The sequence below is a fragment of the Macaca nemestrina genome, chromosome 3 (genome assembly GCF_043159975.1).
Source record: "Macaca nemestrina isolate mMacNem1 chromosome 3, mMacNem.hap1, whole genome shotgun sequence".
In the NCBI taxonomy this organism is placed as follows: Eukaryota; Metazoa; Chordata; class Mammalia; order Primates; family Cercopithecidae; genus Macaca; species Macaca nemestrina.
The window spans coordinates 31045487-31070034 of NC_092127.1; the positions used below are offsets into that span (position 1 = coordinate 31045487).

General features: G+C 36.2%; 1 protein-coding gene across 1 annotated transcript in view; it reads right to left on the reverse strand.

Annotated features, from left to right (window-relative positions):
* The window catches only part of LOC105488636 (relaxin family peptide receptor 1), a 123960-nt gene that overhangs the window by 12810 nt on the left and 86602 nt on the right, over positions 1–24548 (reverse strand). Inside the window, 6 exon segments of the mRNA XM_071092886.1 lie at positions 250–321; positions 1501–1572; positions 6109–6180; positions 10959–11030; positions 12765–12836; positions 22466–22540. Of these exon segments, the coding sequence (XP_070948987.1) occupies positions 250–321; positions 1501–1572; positions 6109–6180; positions 10959–11030; positions 12765–12836; positions 22466–22540 (435 nt within the window).

A 24548-nucleotide genomic window follows, 5' to 3' on the forward strand; every position in this document is an offset into this window, starting at 1 on the left:
TTTTATAAGGGCACTAATCCCACTCACAAAGGCTCTGTTCTCATGACCTAGTCACCTCCCAAAGTCCCTACCTCCTTGTACCATTGCATTGGGGTTAGGATTTCAATATATAAATTTTGGAGGAACACAAACATTCAGTTTATAGCTGGCAAATTAGTAGAAAATATTAATAGATTGGATGTATTATCATAACACACATGGAAACAAACATTAAAATCATGATGAAAAACAACAAAAATATCTACTTACATGTGAGAGAGATTCATAAGTGGTCTAAACATCCTTTGTTGGATATTTGAAATTTCAATCCCTTCTAGGCTGCTAAAAATATCAAATTAATAATCAAAGAACATGTGTTATACATAGTTTAATAAATTGAGTTTTCATAAAGGGCAATTTAATAAAATGCTTTTAGTTAACACTTATTCTGAACAAAATAATTATACTCAGCCCACCCACTTCCTCAAATCATCCTCCTTCTGATTGTGCGATTTATACACATATTGTCTTCCTTATTTGATTTATTTTTTAGATCCTCACAGATCATGGCACAATGCTTTGTGCATTTTAACTGCTCGATAAATATGTGTGGAATAAATGCACAAGCATTCTCTTTTATACAATATTACAACAGCAGAAATGTTTTACATCCTTGAAAATTTCCTAGTAATTTTTAATTAATAAATTTTTTTCTAATAAAATGTCATTTTACTGAGGGAACACTCAAATTAAATGAACTGAAGCGTACCTTTTTTTTTTTTTTTTGAGACAAGTTCTTCCTCTGTTGCAGAGGCTAGAGTGTGGTGGTATGAACGTGGCTTACTGCAGCCTCAACCTCCCGGCTCAAGCAATGTCACCATCTCAGCCTCCCAAGTAGCTAGGACCACAGGTGCATGCCACCACACTGAACCAATTTGCTTATTTTTATTTTTTTGTAGAGGCAGGGTCTCCCTATGTTGCCCAGATTGTTCTTGAACTCCTGGTCTCAAGCAATCCTCCTACCTCGGACTCCCAAAGTGCTGAGTTTACAGGTGTGAGCCACTATACTCAGCCAGCCCTGAGGCTTTTCTTTAAAGGCAATTCTTCGACTCTAACAGAATTTTTGTCTTTTTTTGTGTGTGGGTACAAGTAAGGATTTATATAATCTAGAATATTCCATCTTGGGGTAAAAATGCCTATAATAAATTATAAAATACCCAGTGTTAAGAGAGTGAATATGCACAGATGTTTTTGAAGGGTCAAAGCAAACCGATCAGCATAAGCTCCTAGTGACATATAAAAATACAAAATAATTCATAATTATTTTAAAATTTACAAATATAGAAGATAAAACTAGCAGTTGTCTGTTTATAGTACAGCAAGCACTGATATGTTTTTGTAGAGCTAAACTAATGTTTTGGAAATAAAGCTTATGATTTGAAAGAAATACATAAAAATACACATTGTTAGTATTTAAAAAACAATTTTATCATAAAACTATCCCCATATGTGAATACTTACAGAGACTTGAGTTTGACAAGATAATCAAATTGGTTTGCTTGAATCTTCTGGATTGGATTATAGGAAAGATTCCTGTTTTTTTAAAAAAAAACAGCAGTAAGTCATTTCTGAAAACCACATGAGTAAAGCAAGTGAATCTGTTTATTTTGGGTTACTTTTAAGTATTTATGAACAAAAGTATACTATAACTCATAATGGATTAAAGACTTAAACTGTAAAACGATAAAGTGACTAGAAGGAAACATAGGTGGAAAGCCCCAGGACATTAACCTGGGTGATGATTTTTTTGGATATTGCCCCAAAAATATGGGCAACAAAAGTGAAATAGAAGAATGGGATTACATAAAACTAAAAAGCCTCTGCACAGCTGAGGAAACAATCAACAGAGTGAAGAGACAACCTGTGTAATGGGGACCATATTTGCAAATCATATATCTGGTAAGTGGTTAATATCCAAAATGTGTAAGGAACTCAGATAACTCAGCAAGAAAACAAATAAGCTGGTTAAAAATTAGGGAAAAGGCTTGAATAGACATTTTTCAAAAGAAGACATATAAATGACTAAGAGGTATATGAAAAAATGCTCAACATCACTAATCAACAGAGAAATGCAAACTGAAACCACAGTGAAATATTACCTCACACCTTTTAGCATAATTTTTATCAAAAAGAGGAAAGATAAGTGCTGAGGATGATTTGAAGAAAAGGTTGCCCTTGCATACCGGTGGTGGGAATAAAAATTAGTACAACCATTATAGAAAATAGTATGGGGTTTCCTCAAAAATCAAAAATTGAACTACCACATGATCCAGAAACTCTGCTACTGGATATATATCCAAAGGAAATAAAATCAATATATTAAAGAGATTTCTGTACTCCCATATTCATTGCAACATTATTCATAATAGCCAAGGTATGGATTCAACCCAGGTGTACATCAAAGGATGACTTGATTAAAAAAAATGTATACATACATAATAGAATACTATTCAGCCTTAAAAAAATCAGAAAATCCTGTCATTTGCAACAACATGAATGAATCTAGAGGACATTATACTACATGAAATAAGTCAGGCATAGAAAGACAATTACCACATGATCTCATTTATATGTGGAATCTAAAAAAGTTGAACTCATGGAAGTAGAGAGTAGAATGTGGTTACCAGAAGCAGGTGGGGAAGGATTGGAATATACTGGTCAAAAGGTACAAAAATTTCAGTTAGAAAGGAGGAATAAGTTCAAGACATCTATTTTGCAACATGCTGACTGTAGCTAATAACAATGTATTGCATGCTTGAAAATTACTAAGAGAGTAGATGTTAAATGTTCTCGCCACAAAAAATAAATATGTGAGATGATGCATATGTTAATTAGCCCAATTTAGGCATTCCACAATGTATACATATTTCAAAACATCATGTTGTACTGATAAATATATACAATTTTTCTTTATCAGTGAAATAAAGAGATAGCAATAGCACTGGCCTCACAGGGTTGATTGTACATTTAAGTGAATTAATTAAGATAGAACACTTAGAACAGTACCTAGCTTGTAGTAAATACTCTGTGATTATGAGAGTGATAGAGTGAGAGCTAATAAAATATGTGCATGAAGGCGGAGCTGTCAAGAAAGGGCTGCCACCAGAGAAGAGGTAGTGGACCCAGAAAGAGCCGTACCTATTTCCCATTTTGCCTAAGATCAGATATGGTTTAAATAAAATGAAATGAAATAATCTCATTTAGTCAAAATTTGAATTAATGGAATTATATATCATATCTTTTACAATAAATATTAAGTCATGAAACATGAAATGAAAAATAGACTTCAAAGGGAATTTATTTTTATATTTTAAGTTTTTAGAGTGGGGACTTGTTATGTTGCTCAGGCTGTACTTGAACTCCTGGGCTCAAGGGATCCTCCTGCCTCAGCTTCTCAAGTCACTGGGACTACAAGCACTTGCCTTCTTAAAGAGAACTGAAAGCTAAATTTAAATGGAGAAAATTTCAGAATCTTTGAAAAACAACACCTTGAAACAAGAATCATTGATTAAAGGAAACTTCTCAGGAAAATTTCTCTTTTTAAAATATTTAGACTGGGTGTGGTGGCTCATGTCTGTAATCCCAGCATTTTGGGAGGCCGAGGTGGGAGAAGGGCATGAGCCTTGAAGTACAATACGAGCAGCCTGGGCAACATAATGAGACCCCCATCTCTACAAAAATGAAATTAAAAAAGAAAAGAAAGAAGAAATAAACAAAAATATTTACTGAAGATTAGACCATAAGTTACATGGGGGATGGAAGGAACTTCTGGGGCAGCCATGGTTACAGAAAGAAGGAAAGAGAGAAAGAATGACAATGACCAATGGGTTGTAGAAAAAAAATGAAGTGGACTCAGCAAACTAGAAATGAAAGGAAACTACCTCACCTAATAAAGGATGCATATGAAAACCCACACTCAATGGTAAAAGACCAAAAGTTTTCCCCTAAGAGCAGGAACAAGACAAGGATGCCTGCTTTCACCACTTTCATTCAACATAATGTTGGATGTCCTAATCAGAACAATTAGGCAAGAAAAACAAATGAAAGGCAGGCATCCAAATTGTAAAAGGAGAAAAAAATTATCTGTTTACAGATAATGTAATCTTATATGTAGAATATCCAAAAGACTTAACTAAAAAGAAATCCACTTGAACTAAAACATTCATCAACATTGCTGGGTACAAAATTAACACACAAAAATCAGTTGTGTTTCTATACGCAATGAATAATTACAAAAGGAAAATTAGGAAAAGAATTCCATTTACAATAGCATCAAAAGAATAATATACTTAAATAAACTTAATCCAAAGAGGTAAAAGATAAATACCCTTACAACTGTGAAAACATTGCTGAAAGAAAATAAGGAAGACACCAATGAAGGGAAAGATATGTTATGTTCACAGATCAGAAGACTTAATATTAAGATGTCAGTATTGCTCAAAGTGAGCTACAGATTCAAGGCAATCTGCCAAAATCCCATTGCCTTTTTTTTTTTTTTTTGCAGAAATATAAAAATCCATCCTAAAATTCATATGGAAAACCCAGGGACCCCAAATAGCCAAACAATCTTGAAAAAAGAAGAACAAAATTGGAGATTTTACACTATTTAATTTCAAAACATACTACAAAGCTACAGTCATCGGTGTGGTACTGGCTGAAATGCAGACATGTAGACTAATGGAACAGAATAGAGAGCTCAGGAATAAACCCACAGATACATGATCAAATGATTTTCAACAAGGGTGCCAAGGACATTCAATGGGGAAAAAGTAGTCTTTTCAATAAATTGTGTTGACAAAATTGGACATCCACATGCAAAAGAATGAAGTTGGATCCTTACCTTACACCATGTAGATAAGTTAACTCAAAATGGATTTAAGACCTAAATGTTAAAGCTAAAAACTACAAGACTCTTAGAAGAAATCATACAGGAAAAGCTTCATGACACTGGTGCCATTTTGGATATGACACCAAAAGCATAAGTAACAAAAGAAGAAATTTAAAAATTAGACTATATATAAATTAAAAACTTTTGTGCATCAAAGGACACCATAATAGAGTGAAAAGGCAGCCCATGTAATGGGAGAAAATATTTGCAAACCTGTTTCTGAAAAGAAGTTAACATCCAGAATATATAACTCCAACAATCTAACAACTACAGAAAAACTGAACAATCCAATTGAAAAATGAGTGAATGACTTGAATAGATTTTTCTGCAAGAAGATATCCAAATGGCCAATAAGCACATGAAAAGTTACTCAACATCACTAATCACTGGGAACCACAAAACAAAACCACGGTGAGATACCATTTCATATCCATTAGCATGCCTATTTTCAAAAAAACAGAAAATACCAAGTGTTGGGAAGGATGTGGAGAAACGGAAACCCTAGTATACTACTAGTGGAAATGTAAAATGGTTAAACTCATGTGGAAAACAGAATGAAACATCCATTAAAAATAAATGACAGAAATGTATGAAACAGCAATTCTACTTTTGAGAGTAGATATCTAAAAATTGAAAGCAGGCTCAACGGATATTTGTATACCCAGGTTCATAGCAACATTATCCACAATAGCCAAAAGATGGAAGCAACTCAAATGTCCATTAATGGGTGAATAGATAAACACTGCAATATATATACACAATGAAATATTGTTCAGTCTTAAGAAGGAAGGAAATTCATTTCTGCTACAACAGAAATGAAACTTGAAGACAGTATGCTAAGTAGAATAGGCCTGTCACAAAAAGATAAATATTCCATGATTTCACTTCTATGAGGTATCTAGAGTAGTTAAATTCCCACAGACACAAAGTAGAATGGTGGTAGCCAGGGGATGGGGGAAGAGTGAGTGGGAAGTTAGTGTTTAGTGGCTAGAGTTTCAGTTTTGCAACATGAAAAACTTCTGGAGGTAGATGGTGGTGATGGTTGTGCAGCAATGTGAATGTAGCTAATGCTACTCAACTATACACTTAAAAACGGCTAATTTTATGTTATGCATATTTGACCACAATTTAAAAAATAACGCAATAAAGAAATGAGGTGGCAAAATTAACATTAGTCTTACAATTGTGACAGCTCCTTCAGGTCCTTGAATATAAGCGGTGGAAGATTTTCAATCTTATTACTTCCTAAATCCCTGGAGAAATAATTGCAAATATGTGATAGTATTTTCTTAAGGCTTTATTCACCGTTCTGAAATTCATTAGGAAACCACTATACAACTTTTCAACAATGCCATTGGTGAGTTATATTAATCACCAGAAGCCTAAAACTTTAAAAAAGGAGCAAAGTAGGAAAATATAAAAATACTTTATCCCATTCATCATCCCCTGGAAGACAAATACTTGATGGTATTTGATCTTTTTTTTTTTTTGGTTGAGACGGAGTATCACTCTGTCACCCAGGCTGGAGTGTAGTGGTGTGATCTTGGCACGCCTCAACCTCCATCTCCTGGGTTCAAGTAATTCTCCTGCCTCAGCCTCCTGAGTAGCTGAGATTACAGGTGCATGCCACCATGCCTGGCTAATTTTTGTATTTTTAGTAGAGATGGGGTTTCACTATGTTGGCCAGGTTGGTCTGAAACTCCTGACCTTGTGATTCAACCGCCTCAGCCTCCCAAAGTGCTGGGATTACAGGTGTGAGCCACTATGCCTGGCCTGATCTGGTTTTAATCAATCACATTTTCTAATTCTTTTAATTTCTGTGTTGTGCCCCTTCTTCCTTTGTTCTCTTCTTCTATGTTAGAACAGATATATGGTTTGTGGTCTTAATTTTTGTCTTCTGCTTAGGATTGTTATGATTACTATGGAAGTGTATTATTTCAAGTTCGAGTTTCTTTCACAGCTGATATATACAGGATCTCATATTATCCTGGGGTAGGGTACTTTGCAGGTCATCTTGTGTGTGTGTAGAGGGACTGCTTAACATGGTATGACCTCGTACCTTAGTCCTAAAAGGGTGTTTGACAGCAGCACCTCTCGTGGTAGCTTTGACAGTGGCAGCTCTCATGTGAAAGGCCTCAGATTCTTTTATACAAGACAAAGTTTCAATATACTTGAGCTCTGTAAGGTGATCAAGAGATACTAAGGGAAAGTCTAACCTTTTCTTCTATTCATCTCCAAATCATATTTGTTGCCACTGGGATAGGTAGGAGAATGAATAGATGTATTTGTTATATATGCTGGTTTGCTTATAAGGCAAAAGCTAGACTTTTGACCTCGAAGGGTAGGACAAATTTAGACTGAGTTTTTGAAACTAAAAATAAGTGGCTAATATAATGTGATAAATATTATAAATGTATTTGCTGTAAACTGAACCTGGAGACTATTGTTGTTATTTACATATTTATTGGTGATTGTCAACAAAGATAGATTGTTCTGATTAGACAACTGAAGGAATTATTCTAAAATTCCATCTCTTTCATAAAGACTTGGAATCTCCTTCAATAGCCTACTGTACCTTAGGAGATGAAATCAAAACTGCATTGTGTGACAGAAACAGCCTTTAATTAATTAATTAATTAATTTGAGACAGGGTCTGCCTCTGTCGCCCACGCTGGAGTGTAGTGGCACAAATGGCTCACTGCAACCTCCACCTCCCGGGCTTAAGCCATGCTCCTGCCTCAGCCTCCTGAGTAGCTGGGACTACAGCCATATGCTACCATGCCCAGCTAATCTTTGTATTTTTGATAGAGGCTGGGTTTCTTCATGTCTCCCATGCTGGTCTCGAACTCCTGGGCACAAGCGATCGTCCCGTCTCAGCCTCCCAAAGTGCTGGGATTACAGGTATGAGCCACTGCACCCGGCCATAATGAACCTTTAAATATTCAAATGTCTTGCCATTGACTATGTTTCCAGTCCCCTTGCCTACCACTTTCTACCCAAAGTAACTTTTCACCATGGCCCAAATGCGCTTCAGTATTGTAATCCCCATACTCTTCTTTCCCTCCTTGTGATCTCATATTCATCCTTCTAGACTTCATTCAAACATCATTCCTCTGTTGAACCTCTGAGCCCAGGGAGGTGAAGTGTTTTATCCTTTGTTCTCCTATACATTCCTCTTGCATACTTCTACTATAGCACATATAACACATACAGCACATATAACATCGTACTACAACTGTTTCTGTACATATGTGTTTCCTTTCTGAAACATGTGAGTTCTTTGAGTACAAGAACGGTATCTATTCATCTGCGCTACCCAGTGCCTAGCTCAGCTTTGGACTAGCTATTCTCTCCATCCCCAGTTAGAAGACTATGAATAGACTGGTTCTATCTGTTTCATCTTTAGTAAAAGTGGGGCACAATTTCAGTTCCTTGTAGAGGAAGCCAAGTAAAATACTGATCACATTAGTAAAGCAATGTGCAAAACAGATTTAAAATGGTGTACTGGGATATTAAAATTCCAAATGTCATGTTCAACAATTACTGGTGGGAGTGTGGGTTTTTGTTATCAGAGCAAATCCCGGCATACAGTTCTAACAGCATGAATCATGTAATGGGATAGTGTTGGCCCAGATCCCAAGTGACATTTGAAAGGGCCATTTTCTCAGCTCAAGTTTAGGAAAGTTCGGCTAAACTTAATTGGAGTCAAGGTCCATTTCTGAACGAACTCAGGAAACACCTTGTAAACTAGAGTAGTTGACTTTAAAAGCTCAAATTAACTCAACCATGTGGCAAAGATTTTCTGTCACTAGAGCTACTTAAAGTCCTCTGTGACAAGTGAATCCTGACTCTTTGTTCTCATTAACTCTGTTGGTGTGATGGAGCCTGGAGGGGCACAGAGTGTAGTTCAACCCTCTCTCAAAAGGACAGTTTAGATATAGACTCATCCAGTGAAAGCCACCGACTCTTAGAAAACATGCCATTTTTGTCCTGGTGAATCTGATTTTTCAGGCAAGTGTTTAATATGGGATTAGGTGTATTAAAGTCCACCTAATAATTAGCAAGACAAATTATTGGCCTTGGTTACTCTCTGCAGTTTGTATTATTCTTTCCTTTACTTCTGAACCTGGATTGGCATTGGTTATGCACTAAGCTCTTTGAGTTCATGTTCACTGTTGGTTATTGACATATAAAATCTGCCACCATGAAGGCTAGGATTTGAAGAAACTATCTATTGATACTCAGGTGTGATTTCAAGTGGATGAAACAAGAAAAAATATATAGTTAGCATCCCTTGACTAACGTGTGTTCTAATGTCTAGATAATACTTTGGATCATCCAGCTGCATCTTCCCCTACTATTGAGACTACTTTCCTATGTGCTGATGATATGGGTCAGTTGTCATGTACCAGGAGTTGCTACAACAGATGGTTGGTTCTATTTGTTTTTGAGATTTTCCTGCACATTTTGTGAATGATTGGTACTGACCACCAAAAAATGTTTCAGGCTACAGATAAAATGTTGGGGTTTCAATGGCTCATTCCCTGATGTTTTGGGGCAGAATGGAGGATTGTTACCTGAGAAATGTTCCAACTCCTGGCAGTGTATTCCCTCTACCTGGCATAAGGAAAAGCACATTGTAACTTCTTGAGTGCTCAGGTAAGGTGTCCTGGTGTTATTTTCATAACATTCTAATTGTCTTCTTTAATTTTTATGGAAAGGTTTTAATAAATCAATGTTCTATCTAGCTAATTGTCAAAACATGTAGCTCTGTCCACATTCAGGTTCTTTCCAGAAAACGGATACTAGCTGGGCACAGTGGCTCATGTCTGTAACACCAATATTATGGGAAGCTGAGGTGGGAGGATTGCTTAAGGCCGGGAGTTCCAAGCCAGCCAGAGCAACACAGAGAGACATTGTCTCTACAAAAAATAAAAAAATTGGCTGGGCATGGTGATGTGCTGTAGTCCTAGCTACACAGGAGGCTGAGGTGGGAGGATCACTTGATTCCAACGAGTTTGAGGTTACAGTGAGCTATGATTATACCACTGCACTTCATTTTGGGCAACAGAGCGACACCCTGGCACTAGAAAAAAGCAAACCAAAAAATGAAAAGGAAAAAAAAGAAAATTGACACTAAAATATAAAAAAATGGCCTGAAGGATAAGCACTTCATTCACTGTTCTACATCTATTTTATTCTGAAAATCAACTACAATGTGCTTAGACCACAGGATTTGGTTCATCATAGAATTGTTATATTGTCCTTTGGAATTACGTCATTGGCATTAAAAAGGGGTATTATAAAAATAACTTCTCTCTTCCATTATTATAGGTAGGAATATTATCCACAGTAGTATCTAATTTCTTTACGGATCCAAGATTATCCTTTGGTTTCAGATCAGCAAAGTGGTGTCTTCTAATCTTATGGTCCCTGAATCCTAATCCTTTAGGAAACATATTAACAAATTTACTAGCCTGGCCAGCATGGTGAAACCCCATCTTTACCACAAATACAAAAATTAGCTGGGCATGGTGGGATGCGCCTGTCCAGCTACTCAGGAGGCTGAGGCAGGATATTCACTTTAACCTGGGAGGCAGAGGTTGCAGTGAGCCGAGATCGCGCCACTACACTCCAGCCTGGGCGACAGAGTGAGACCCTGTCTCAAAACAAACAAAACAAAAAACAAAAACAAAACAAAACAAAAAAATCCACAAATTTACTGTCCTTCTTTAGGAGTGGAACAGAGTGGTGTAGAATGTATTTTATTTATTAATTTTTTACTGGCTTTATTATTTCTTTACAGCTGTGTTTCCTTTAACCCACTTTCCTCAAATATTTATATTTTTATTTCCCATATATTTTTGTATGCTATCTGACTTCCTTTGTGGCTTGAGGTGTATATATGTAAATAATGCTTAGAAAGAGGAGAGAAGTAATATTTCTTAAATGTATAAACATGTAAGTACAACTGTGAAAAATAAAACAGTAGAAAGAAAATTCTTAACAGTATATATGCAGTCATACTTACAATTCATCCAGTTTCTGGAGAGGTGCAAAAGTATTTTCATTTAAGTAATTAATTTTGTTTTTCCTCATCACTCTGAAAGTAAAAAGAAAAATACATTGCAACTTCTTTAGGTAACTGACAAGAATTACTAAAGAGAAGAACAGTCTGCAGAAACAAAGATAATGAATATACGGTACATTTTTCCCATAAAGACATTTTGAAGTAGTATAAATAATCCAATTTAATTTTAATCCTAAATTTCTCAAATGTTTTAATGATGATAATAATAGAAATTCAAAATTTTAAGTGAAATAGGGAGGGAAGAGCTTTGCAAGAGAAATGGTGGAAACCCCTGCTTTTTGAATACAGACTGCATATCTTGCAACCAAGCGCATACGAGCTGTTTTAGACTTGTCTCTTCAGTCTGCATAGCATGTCTGTCTAACAAAATAGCCCACACACCACAGCACTCCTACTCATTTGTTACTTGATGTGATTTAGGGCAGATCTGCCTAAGGAAGTCCACTCTTAGCTGAACCCCTTTAGAAGAATCTCTAATTTGGGATGCTGAATCAGACTGTTTAACTCTTGACTTTTTTGCACTGATCTCATATGTTATCAGCTAGCCTAGAGGACCAACTCAGAACTAAGTTTTAAAGGGCTTTTAATGTTTTAAACATTGTATGATGTGTCTTCAAATTGTCCTTTCTGATTTATTTCCTCACTGCACTCCAAACCATTACCACCATTTCCCAATATTCTTGGACCTTAAAAGCACAACACCTGCCAAGAGGAAATCCACAAATAATCTCTTAATACAGAGGTTTCCTTAAAAAATAAATACAATAGAAAAGAAATTCTAAGTTTTTCAGATATTTGCTCTGTGTCCTTCAGGTGCAACTTGGTTTCCTTTGGGCAATTACTATACACTATTTTGCATGACTTTATATCAAGCACCCTGCACCTGAAGATTGCTGAACTCAGGAGGAGTTCAAACTGGAACTTATTGGAACCCATTGGAATGGGGGGTATAATTGGAGAAAACATACGGTAATATCAGTAGGAGTTATTGCATCGCCTATATACAGGGGTCCTGTGTAGTCTAGGATAATGGTTTTCAAATATTTCCTGTGGTAACACACACTAAAAAATGTATTTTATATTGGATCATAAAACACACACACACAGAGACACACACACACACACACCCCCTAAGGCTCATGAAACAATACATTTACTATCTGTATTGCAGTCTGATATAATCTATTCAATTAAATTCTGTTTCATTTAAAAATGCTCACAAGGGTATACTAAATTATGCTATATATTACTTTCATCACCTACTTATTAGTTGCAATCCATAGTTTGAAAAACATTCTGGTAAAATAAGCTGTGAATAGGAGAGTTGGATTTTTTTTTTTTTTTTAACTGAAGGAAGACCTAACATCCTTTACTTTCAACAGAAAATGCCATGTATATTTAAAATAGGCCAAAGATGCATAAGAAGGAATTACACTCACTAACACTTTAGGATTTATCTTGATGTCCATCATTACATCCTCAGGGCTGTGAGCATTCAGCAGTATTTTGTTTTTCATTTTGATTGTAACAATTTTTTCACAATTATAAAGAAAAAATTTATGCCGTAATAATTTGCAAAGGATAAACATTCTTATAGACTAAGACTTCAATTTAGCGTTTCTCAAACTGAGATCCAACGACAGACTCTTGATGTTCTTTGGGAATTTTCTCCCATAAAATGGGTGTTTTAAAATTTTATTTGTAAGAAAATATAATATTACTTCAAAAGCATAGCATATTACTTACAAAACAGTTAAATTACTGCAGGAAATAAAAGTCAAATTTCTTAAATTATGGATATGGTTGCCTTCAAGGTCCCTGGAACATAAAAATAAAACGATACAGCTAAATCTTAATCATGGAGAGAAATAAATTGGTTAAAATTATTTGCCTTCTAATAAAATATCTTTTCTTTACATACTATTTATTTCATATAGACTCTCACTTGTAGCCATTTCTATTACAGCTGAAATTATAGATATATAATATCTATATTATACTCTCTTTTTCTCTGTTAATAGTAAAAATGTTTTGCTTCCCATCTGTATAATGAGTTCATATGGGCATGTATATTCTGAGAAATCGAAAAGAACAAGAAGTCAAATCGAAAACATTTGTCATGATAAATAACTAATTTATTAACCAATATTTCATAATGAATCATATTAAACATTTGTCCCAAGTTACCAGTGGAATTTCCCTAAGTGGTGTGATTTTATTTTGCTACAGTTTGCATCAGATTCTATTACTGTTGCAGAAGCTGCTGCTAGCCAAACAATATTTAGCTCCTACCTTTCCAGCCTAATCACTCCCCAGAAAAAATTCTCAATAATCTTTTACTATTGGGAATACCCTTATTTGCTTTTTATGTTGTCACAAAGGCCAGTGCAGACAAAGAGCAAATAGCAGACTGCCTTAGGTTCTGCATTTCCAATTCAGAGAGCTACATATATCTCTGTCTGTCTGCCTGTCTGTCTGTCTGTCTGTCTATCTATCTCTCTCTCTCTCTCTCTCTCTCTCTCTATCTATCTATCTATCTATCTATCTATCTATCTATCTATCTATCTATCTATCTACAAATATAATCCTCCTGGGAGTTCCTTGCTGTGTGACGCCTGTCACCATAAACCTCCTTAAGGTCTAAGCATAAAAATGTATCAAAATTTTTGTTTTACTGTCTCTTCATAGTTATCTTGAAGTTACTCTTTTATTGTTCCTCTTCTTTCGTAAGTGAGTATATGTTGGAAGTTTATAGAGCAGAGGAAGAGAGCTGAGGTTTAGGGGTAGACTTTCAAAAGTAAATGCTGGCCCTTAAATCTACTCAGTCTCTTCTAACACTCAGCTTACTGGTCACCACGTAACATAAAGCTGTTCAGGAATAATTGTGACTAAAACATGTGAGCAGAAGTGTGATACGGCATATAAAATCTGAAAGGAAACATGGAAAGCATTAATAGAAGTGCCTATACTCCACTGTCTACATGTGAGTCAGTTTTATTTTAGGCGCTGCATTAAAAACAGATGCTGACAAATCAAATATATCTGGAAAATCTGGAAGACCAGGATGTAAAGTATCTAGAAATCAAGGCAATTGAAGAATATGGGTGTATTTATAACAAACAAAAACAAAATGAGAGATATATTTGAAGTCAGGCTATAGAATATATCAGGGGTTTTTTATGTTGCATCGGATTTTGCAAAATTAGATTTGTTGGTTGTGGGACATAAAACATTTCAAATTTAAACCCAATTTAAACCTATCTAGCAATCTGTGATATCCAGAGAAGAAGCTTCTTTTTACTACAGGTATTTAGCACAGACAATGTATCATATCTCTATAGTTTTGAGACAGGATTTTTGTACTTCATGGGATATTGTATTAGAATCTTAAATATGGATTCTAGATCACCCTTCCAAATTTCTGTCATTCTATTAAGTTGGAAGCTAATCACTTATAGTGCTACTTTTTTTGGTCTTAGTTTTGGCCAAGGCTTTTGGCCTCTCATAATGTATGTTATCCGTGACAGGGAGTGGCCATTTCCTATTTAGTTGCTAATCATTACCCTGAATCTACCACCAGGTGGTGATGCTCTCTTAAGTCTCACAAAATGCTCTTAATGAGGCGAGTTGATGTTCCTATTTAGTTACTTATGTAACTGTTTTTTATTAAGCTGGCAAAAATATTTGTTAGTACTAATTTACTAATTTGTGAAAATCAAAAAGAGGCACATATTTGGGCACAAATTAAGGACATTTGATTAAATTGGTAGTTTAATTTTGCGTTTATTTTAACCTTGGGTTGTATATTTACTGTTTTTTTTTTTTCCCTCCCGTGTTAATAATAAAAACATCTGGAGTCATATTTGCATGATGTGTTTCTATGGGCATGTATATGAGCTTACGTATGAATATGTATATCTTCTTCCTAAAGTTAGGGGTTTTAGTCCTTGATACCCAGGGATCTGGTTTGCAGCATACCTCTTAGCTAGAGTAAAAACAACAACAACAAAACCAAAATAACAACAAAAAATCTGTTTCTTGCTCCCTAGCTGCAAGCTTTAAAATGGAGTTAACAAAGGGGTGTTTAATTTTAATTTTTATTTTTTTACTGTGTTTAAACCACCACCCTTCCTATCTAATGAACCTCTGAGCCTAACCATTTTACTTTTCCCTTTATACCTGGTAGAATTGAATAAAAATGAAAACTTTGGTGGTTCTTCAATCTGAATAACAAAAATAACAAAAGACAAAAACTATAATCTTGTCTATTCTCCCTTAACTTGTCCCCTAGTGGCATTCAAACATGCAAATCTTACTCTCTATCTGCTTCCTCCTCTACCTTTTAAACATTTCTGGCTCCTATTTCACAGAGAAAATTGAGGTGATGAAGAAGGGAAAAGCCCTTGACTTGCTGCCCAACATCTGTAAACTTACCTGTGTATGCACCTGGTCTCCTTCTAATCTCAGAGGAAGAGATGACCCTTCTCCTGTTTTAGGCTAATCCCTCCATCTGTTTTCTTGAGTTTGGTTTGTGTATGTGTATGTCCTAAAATACATGGTCAGTTTTGGTGAATGTTCTTTGGACATTCTTTGCTTTCAAGTTCATATCTATTAGGATTAGGTGCACATACATATAACAGAGACCCATCCATAATAGCATAAATACACAGAGTTGTTGGGGTTTTTTCCCCCAAGGAAAAAAAAAAAACTAAAGTTGGGCAGTTCAGGGCTGATATGGTTGTTTTACAAAGTTGTTAGAAACCCAGGATCTCTCATATTCACTGATCACATGCTCCTGTCTTCATGGTACAAGATACTGCTAAAGCTGAAGCCATCATATTCATTTCTTTTTTTCTGGATAAAGAAGGCAAAGAAAGGACCTGCATCTTTCTCTTTAAGGAGATTTTCCTGAAATTCTGTACTGTAATACTTCGACCTCTCTGGTCAGAACTTAAGACATATCCTATATGTGGATGCAGGGAAGTGTGGGAATGTAGTATTTTAGCTAGTTATGTTTCTGTCCCAAAGAAAGCAGTTCTGGTATTGAGAAGGGGCATTGCAGTTTGATATACACTGATTAGCATTAACTTACCAATCATGTTATTTATTTATTTTGGTTCTACTTGATTTTTTATGGGGTGAGAAGTGGTGGATTATCTTTTTTTTTATTTTTATTTTTGAAAAGGAGTTTCGCTCTTGTTGGCCAGGCTGGAGTGCAATGGCACGATCTCAGCTCACTGCAACTTCTGCCTCCTGGATTCAAGCGATTCTCCTGCCCCAGCCTCCTGAGTAGCTGGGATTACAGGCATCATGCTTGACTAATTTTTTTTTTGTATTTAGTAGAGACAGGATTTCACCATGTTAGTCAGGCTAGTCTCAAACTCCTGACCTAAGGTGATCCACCCGCCTGGGCCTCCCAAAGTGCTGGGATTACAGGCATGCACCACCGCGCCTGGCCCAGTGGTGGATTATCTCTTACTGCTTACGTATGTCTACATTTTCTTTTGTTTTGGTTGCTATATTAATTTCTTTGGTGTGTATAGACTCGTAATGTGGTATCTTTTATTGGAAATTGCAGTTATAGCATTAAAATGTCATTGTGTTGTTTAATGCATATTGGCCAGAATTCCACCTACTTAGATAAAACATACGATGCTTGCTTTCTTTTGTTTGCAATTACATGACATACTTTAAAAAAATTGTACATACTTACGGTGTATAGCCTGTTTTGATATACAGTACATAGTAAAATGATTACTACAGTCAAGCAAATTAACATATTCATCACCTTACATAGTTAATTTTTTTAATGGTAAGAGTACCTAAACTCTACCTTCTTAGCAAATTTCTACTATACAATACAGTATTATTAAACTATAGTTCTCATGCCATATATTAGATCTGTATTCTTACTCATCTCATAACTGTAATTTTGTACCCTTGAAACTACATCTCCTCATTCCCCCTGCCATGACCCATAGCCACGATTCTACTCTCTGTTTCTATGTGTTCAACTTAAAAAGAAATTCCACATATAAATGAGATTATGCAGCATTTTTCTTTCTGTCTCTGGCTTATTTCACTCAGCATAATGTCCTCTAAGTTCATACATGTTGTCAAAAATGACAGGATCTCTTTTAAGGCTGGCTAGTATTCCATTGTGTATATCTACCACATTTTCTTTATCCATTCAACAGTTGTTGGACAATAAGGTTGATTAATATCTTGGCTATTGTGACTAATGCTGCAATGAACATGGCAGTGAAGATATCTCTTTGACATACTAATGGAATTTCCTTTGGATATATACCCAGAAGTGGGACTGCTGGATCATATGGTAGTTCTATTTTTAATTCTTTTTTTTTTTTTTTTGAGACGGAGTCTTGCCTGTCGTCCAGGCTGGAGTGCAGGGGTGTGATCTTGGCTCACTGCAACCTCTACCTCCCGGGTTCAAGTGACTTTCCTGCCTCAGCCTTTTGTGTAGCTGGGATTACAGGTGCCCGCCACCATGCCTGGCTAATTTTTGTATTTTTCGTAGAGATGGGGTTTCACCATGTTGGCCAGGCTGGCCTCGAACTCCTGACCTCAGGTGATCCACCCATCTCTGACTCCCAAAGTACTGGGATTACAGGCGTAAGCCACTGCACCCAGTCCTATTTTTAATTTTTAGAGGAAGCTCCATATGTTTTCCATAACAGCTGTACTAATTTATATTCTCACCCACAGTGCACAGGAATTCCTTTCTAGTTACATCCTTGTCAACACTTGTCATCTATTGTCTTTTTGATAATAGAGATTCTAACAGGTGTGAGGTGATACCTCATTGTGGTTTTAATTTGCATTTCTCTGATGATTAATGTTGAACATTTTTGCATATGCCTGTTGGCCATGTGTAAGTATTTTTTGAGAAATATCTTTCCAGGTCTTCTTTCCCAGTCTTTTTTCTTTTAATAGGTGAGTTTAGCCTACTTATATTTATTGATATAATAGAGTTGGCCTTAGTCTGTTATTTAAAAATATTATTATATGATTGCGTAGGTTTAAAAAACTTTCACCTCAGGTTTTTTTGTGTAATATTTATCTTAACCTAATGGTGTTTTAAAAAATGTATTTTTTACGATATTTAGAAAGGTTTGTATATTCTATTGGCAATCTTTATAACTTTACCCAATGCACTATACCTTCTTTCTTTTGATGATACTAAGAAATGATAAAATTTGTGTACATTGTCTTCCTCTCTGCTCCTCTGCCTCTCTTTACCATATAATATTGGTTCATTACATGCTTTTTATTGGTGTTCACCTTGGGAACCACTATGTGTCTAATCTATGGATTTGTCAGTTGTTGTTTGTTGTTTTTTCCAGAGACAGGTCTCCCTCTGTTGCCCAGGCTGCAGTGCAGTGGCACAATCATAGTTCATTTCAGCCTTGATCTCTCAGGCTCACGCTACCCTCCCACTTCAGCCTCCTGAGTAGCTGGGACTGCCTACAGGTGCATGCTACCATGCTCAGCTAATTTTTACTTTTTATTTTTTTTGAGACAGAGTCTCACTCTGTTGCCCAGGCTGGAGTGCAATGGTGTGATCTTGGCTCACTGCAACCTCCGCCTCCAGGGTTCAAGGATTCTCCTGCCTTAGCCTCCCGAGTAGCTGGGATTACAGGCGCCCATGACCACGCCCAGCTAAACACGTAGCTAATTTTTTTTTAAAAAAATTATTAATAGAGACAAGGTCTCACTACATTGCCCAGGCTGTTCTCAAACTCCTGAGCTCAAGGGATCCTCCTGCCTTGGCCTCCCAAAGTGTTGGGATTATAGGTGTGAGCCACCATGCTCGGCCAAAGATTCATCAGCTTTAAATGACATCCTTTGACTTTTAGCTACTTCTCTTCACAGTTCTATTGTTTTTCACTTTATGTATTTTGAAACTGTTTACTCATTTAGGATTATCACATATTTTTGCTTAACTGATCTTTTTATTATTATATAATATCCCTCATTTATCCCTGGTGATAATCCTTGTTCTGAAATCTTTTTCCTCAATATTACCATAGTCTTTCTGGCTTTTTAAAAAAGTTAGTGTTGCGTTTCTTGTCCTTGTTTTACAGTGTATAATGTTTCTATTTTCTCTGATTGCCTTAAGATACTTTTCTTTATCTTTGGTTTTCAGCAGTTTGACTATAATTTGTCTAGTTTTTCTTGACTTCTGCATGGATTTTTCTGAGGTTCTTAGATTTCTGGTTTGTGGTATTATATTAACATAAGAAAATTCTTGGCTATTATTTCTCCAGCTATGTCTTCTGTTCTGTTCTTCCTTTTTTTTTTTCTGTGACTCCATTTACACATTTGTTAGATAATTATATTATCCTGCAGCTTTTAGATTCTCTGTTTTGCCTTTATTTTTGTCTCTTTTTTCTTTTCGTTTCCATTTGAAAGCTTTCTTCAAGGTTGTTGATTTTTTCCTTAGCTGTGTTCAGTCTGCTGCTAAGGCTGTTGAAATAATTTTTGTTTCTCTTTTGTAGTTTCCATCTTTTGCTAAGATTTTCTTTATGTTCTTGCATATTATCCATATTAGTCATAAGCATTTTAATGTCTTTGTTTGGAAGTTGTAAAATCTGAGTTATTGCTGGTTCTGGTTTTGTTGATTGCTTTATAATTTGACAATGAACTTCTTTTTCCTTACCCTTTTGGGGATAGGGCTGTCTCAGCTTTGCTGTTCCCCCTTCCCCAGAAGCCAAACTCTCATAAGAGCATTTCCTGCCATGACCCAAGTGGGCACTACCCACCGCTTTGATCCGTGCAAGATCCTGGGCTGGAGTGGGTTTTTTTTTGTTGGTACCCTGGGGCAGAATGCTCTAGTTTCTATTCCTCCTATGGAAGTAATGGATATTTGCCTGGTCCCTGGGTGCAGGAGGATTTTCTGTCCCACTCCAAAAGGCTTAATACTTTTGTTCCCTGAGAGGGGTGAGTTTAGAGAAGAAGGTAGAGTTTTGTGTCCGTGTGCTACAATAAGGGCTCTGTCTGGTTTCCTTACCTACTCCTAGTTTTTCTTGGGATTGGTGGAGCTGAGTGAAAAAGAGCCTATTAAAGATAGCTACATCTTACCCTTGCATATGGGGTTCCCAGTTCTTCTAAAGTGCTATAGTAGCTCACACTTAACCTTACAAGTTCATTAAAGTTTTAGCAGCTTTCTTTGTACCTGGTTTCACGCCAGCCAACTCTTCATCCTGTGCTCTGCCAAAGGCAAAATAGTATGTATGTCCCACATCTCCTTGTTGTTTCTTAGAATTCCATTTATTTGGCTACCTTATGACTGTAGCCTACTGATGGGCTCCAGAAAATTATGACTTTGTAGATTATAAAGCTCTTTCTTATTGGTAGAGAGGAAGCATTGTTGTCTCGTGGCTTTCTATATCTTAATCACAATAGTATAGGAATGGAATTATAATATATGTAGTCTTCTATGACTTTTTGTTGAATAATTCATATGTTCTTGAAATTGAGTCATGTTGATTGAAGTACTGATAGTCCATTCATTTTCACTGCTGTGTGTATGCGTGTGTGTGTGTGATCACATTTCATTTTTTCATTCTTTTCCATGTCTTCTAGTACTTTGCACTATTATGCATTCCCATCGTCTTCTATATTTTCAAGCTTTTCATATTGACTTCTTTGGCTAAGAAATAAACTTGCTTAATTTCATCTCAAAAGAAAAGTTTACTTTATTTCTTGACTTTTAGTTCACCTTTGGCTATTGCCATATCTGTCCTTATGCTTACTTATTACTTACATTCCTTTCTTTTTGAATTTTACAACTTTTATTGTGGCATTTACAGTTTCTCATGGCTTTGCAAGAACTAATAGAGGTTTCAGTTTATTGTCTTGCAAATATCTTACAAGCATAATTTCCTGGGCTGTCATCTGTCTCTTTATTTTGTGTGTATTTTTCCCCTAAATCAGAGTTTAAATAATGTTTGGCCAACAAATCTGTCAGATTTTCTAGTTCATACTGTGCTAAATGAAAGTTCATGCACGGTAAGTATGCTGTGATCAGTTATAAAAAGGTGAATAATTATAAAGAAAAGTATTATTATTAGTAGAATTAAAATCAGGATAATATTCACTATCAGGAATTCATATGGAATAAGTTGTTCTGGATAGCTAGAATTTACATATGAAAACTTTAGTAACAAAATTTTTAATTTTATTTTTTAATTTTAATTTTTCTAGTAATAAATCTTAATCATATTGATGTTTATCTGAAGTATATTGTATATTTTCTTGCCTTTTTATAAACAAAGGCAAGGTTTATTATTGCCTGTACATAATACATAATACATAATACACACAGTTGCTTCTGGTCTAAATGCACACATTTTAATTGCTAATTACATAAGTATTGTTCAATTGTGCTTAATTACTAAGTTGGGATTACTGAGGCTGTAATAGATGCTAATGTATTCAACTGAACCAAAATTCAATTTTAATGAAGGATATTGAACTTAATTTGCCCTTTCCTTTATGGCTTAGCTTGTTTTCAATGTATAGTACAGTATTGTTCTGTCATACCAAAATGCCTACTGGACTTAGTAACTTTTCAGGATGTTTGTTTTTTTCTGAGAGGTTGCAAATTAGTACAGTTTGAATTACTGTCATTGCTTTTTATAGCACTTCTCACTTACGCTTTTTTATCAAGTTGGTAGTTGTTACCTCTGACTACAATCAATGCTTCTGACTCTAATTTTTCCTCTTCCTTTTAGTTTGACATTTGTAATCTGGTATGAGCTTAGAAATCAAACAACCAACTTGTGAGAATTTCTTGTAAAATAAGAGACAGAGGGAGTTTTCATATGATACAGCATATGGCAGTTTGTCGACTGAACTTGTTAATAGTTATTTTGATTATTTCTTTCTTTTATTTTTTACTTGTATTCTAAATAGACAAATTTACTGGATGATTGAGTTTGGAATGGTGGAGTGATACTTATCACTACAAGCAAAGCTACTGTGTAAATATTCCATGGAACATATTTTACCATGATTAGTTGTTAAAAAAATATTCCTATTATTCAGAATTCTAGAGTGAAATTAAAATGACTTAGTCTTTCTGTACCAAATTAGAAGGTGAGTATATCAGCAGGGAAAGGCGAAGATGTTATATAGATGCCAGGACATTCCTTCTGTCTTTCTTCTTCCTGGCTCCAGTATATATATATATATTTTATTTTATTTTTTTGAGATGTTTTATTTTGCTGAGAGTTGAGAGACTTTAGTTTAGATAATGTAGATGTTTAACATAAAAATCATGTTAAAGCAGTTTGAAGAAATGTGATATGATGTTAAAAACATTATCATTTTAAAGAAAACCTAAAACAATCTGATACCTGGAATGAATTAGGTAAAAACAGAAAATTTAATTGAGTTATTTAAAAAAAGACACAATCGCTTACAGCCAATGTAGTCTCGGCATGTGTTGACAGAGAGGTTTGTCAGGTAAACGGGTGAGGACATTATTCATCAGGACTCTGAAAAAGGAAAAGACAAACAAGTCACATTTTTCTGGTTCTCTTCTCATCTTGGATCAAACATGGTATTATTGTTATTATTATGAAATCACACAAATCCACTACATTAGTTTTTTCCTTCTAATTTTTTTTTTTTTTTGAGATGGGGTCTGGCTCTGTCACCCAGGCTGGAGTGGTGTGGCACGATCTCGACTCATAGAAACCTCTGCCTCCCGGGTTCAAGTAATTCTCCTGCCTCAGCCTCCCGAGTAGCTGGGATTACAGGCATGTGCCACCATACCCGGCTAATTTTTGTATTTTAATTAGAGGTGGGGTTTCACCATGTTAGCCAGGCTGATCTCGAACTCTCGACGTTAAATGATCTACCCACCTTGGCCTCCTAAAGGGCTAGGATTACAGGCATGAGCCACCATGCCCAGCCTTCCCTCTATTTTTTTCTCTGCAAGTCTTATTATATTAAAATACTTGATAGTAATAAAATTTTGACAAATATAAGCTATTATATAGAGGAAGGCAGTAATGCTAGTAACTGAAAAAAAAAAAAAAAGCCTAAACCCTTCAACAACGAATGGTGGAAAGGAGATGATTTAAAGGAATTTTTTTCTTTACCAAGATTAATGTAGGCACACCTTGTTTTATTTTTATTTATTTAGTTATTTATTTCATTTGAGACAGAGTCTTGCTCTGTGGCCCAGGCTGGAGTGCAGTGGTACGAGCTTGGCTCACTGCAACCTCCGCTTCCCAGGTTCAAGCAATTGTCCTGCCTCAGCCTCCTGAGTAGCTGGGATTACAGATGCCCACCACCATGCCCGGCTTTTTTTCTTTTTGTATTTTTAGTGGAGATGGGGTTTCACCATGTTGACCAGGCTAGTCTTGAACTCCTGACCTCAGGTGATCTGCCCACCTCGGCCTCCCAAAGTGCTGGGATTACAGGTGTGAGCCACTCCACCTGGCGGACCTTGTTTTATTGTGTTTTGCTTTATTGCACTTTGCAGATACTGCGTTTTTTAAAATTGAAGGTTGTGGCAACCTTGCATTGAGCAAGTCTATGAAAGCCATTTCTCCAGCAGCATGTGCCCACTTAGTGTGTCCGTGTCACAGTTTGGTAATTCTCAGAATATTTCAATTTTTTTCCCTTTTTCGAATCAGGTTCTTGCCTTGTTGTCCAGGCTGAAGTGCAGTGGTGTGACCATGGTGCACTGCAGCCTCAAACTCCTGGGCGCAGGTGATTCTCCTGTCTCAGCCCCCTGAGTAGCTGGGACTACAGGCATGTGTCACCACGCTCTGCTAGCTAAAAACAATTTTTTTTCCCCATAGAGACGGGGTCTTGCTATATTGCCCAGGCTGATCTCAAACTCTTGGCCACAAGTTATCCTCTCTCCTTGACCTCCCAAGGCATGAGATTACAGACGTGAGCCACCCTGCCCAGCCATCAAATTTTTTATTATTGTATTGTTTGTGGTGATCTGTGATCAGTGATCTTTGATGTTACTATCACAGTAGTTTTGTGGTGTCACAAACCATGCCCATATAAGACAGCAATCTTTTTTTTTTTTTTTTTTTTTTGTGAGACAAAGTTTCACTCTTGTTGCCCAGGCTGGAGTGCAATGGTGCAATCTCGGCTCACTGAAACCTCCACCTCCCAGGTTCAAGAGATTCTCCTGCCTCAGCCTCCCGAGTAGCTGGGGTTACAGGCATGTGCTACCACACCTGGCTAATTTTGTATTTTTAGTAGAGATGGGGTTTCACCATGTTGGTCAGGCTGGTCTCAAACTCCTGACCTCAGACGATCTGCCTGCCTTGGCTTCCCAGATTGCTAGGATTACAGGCCTGAGCCACCGCACCCAGCCAAGACAGCAATCTTAATCCATAAATGTTGTGTGTGTTCTGACCACTCCACCAACCAGACATTCCCCCATCTCTCTCTCCTCAGGCCTTGTTATTCCCTGAAACACAACAATATTGAAATTATGCCAATTAATGACCTTGCAATGGCTTCTAAGTGTTC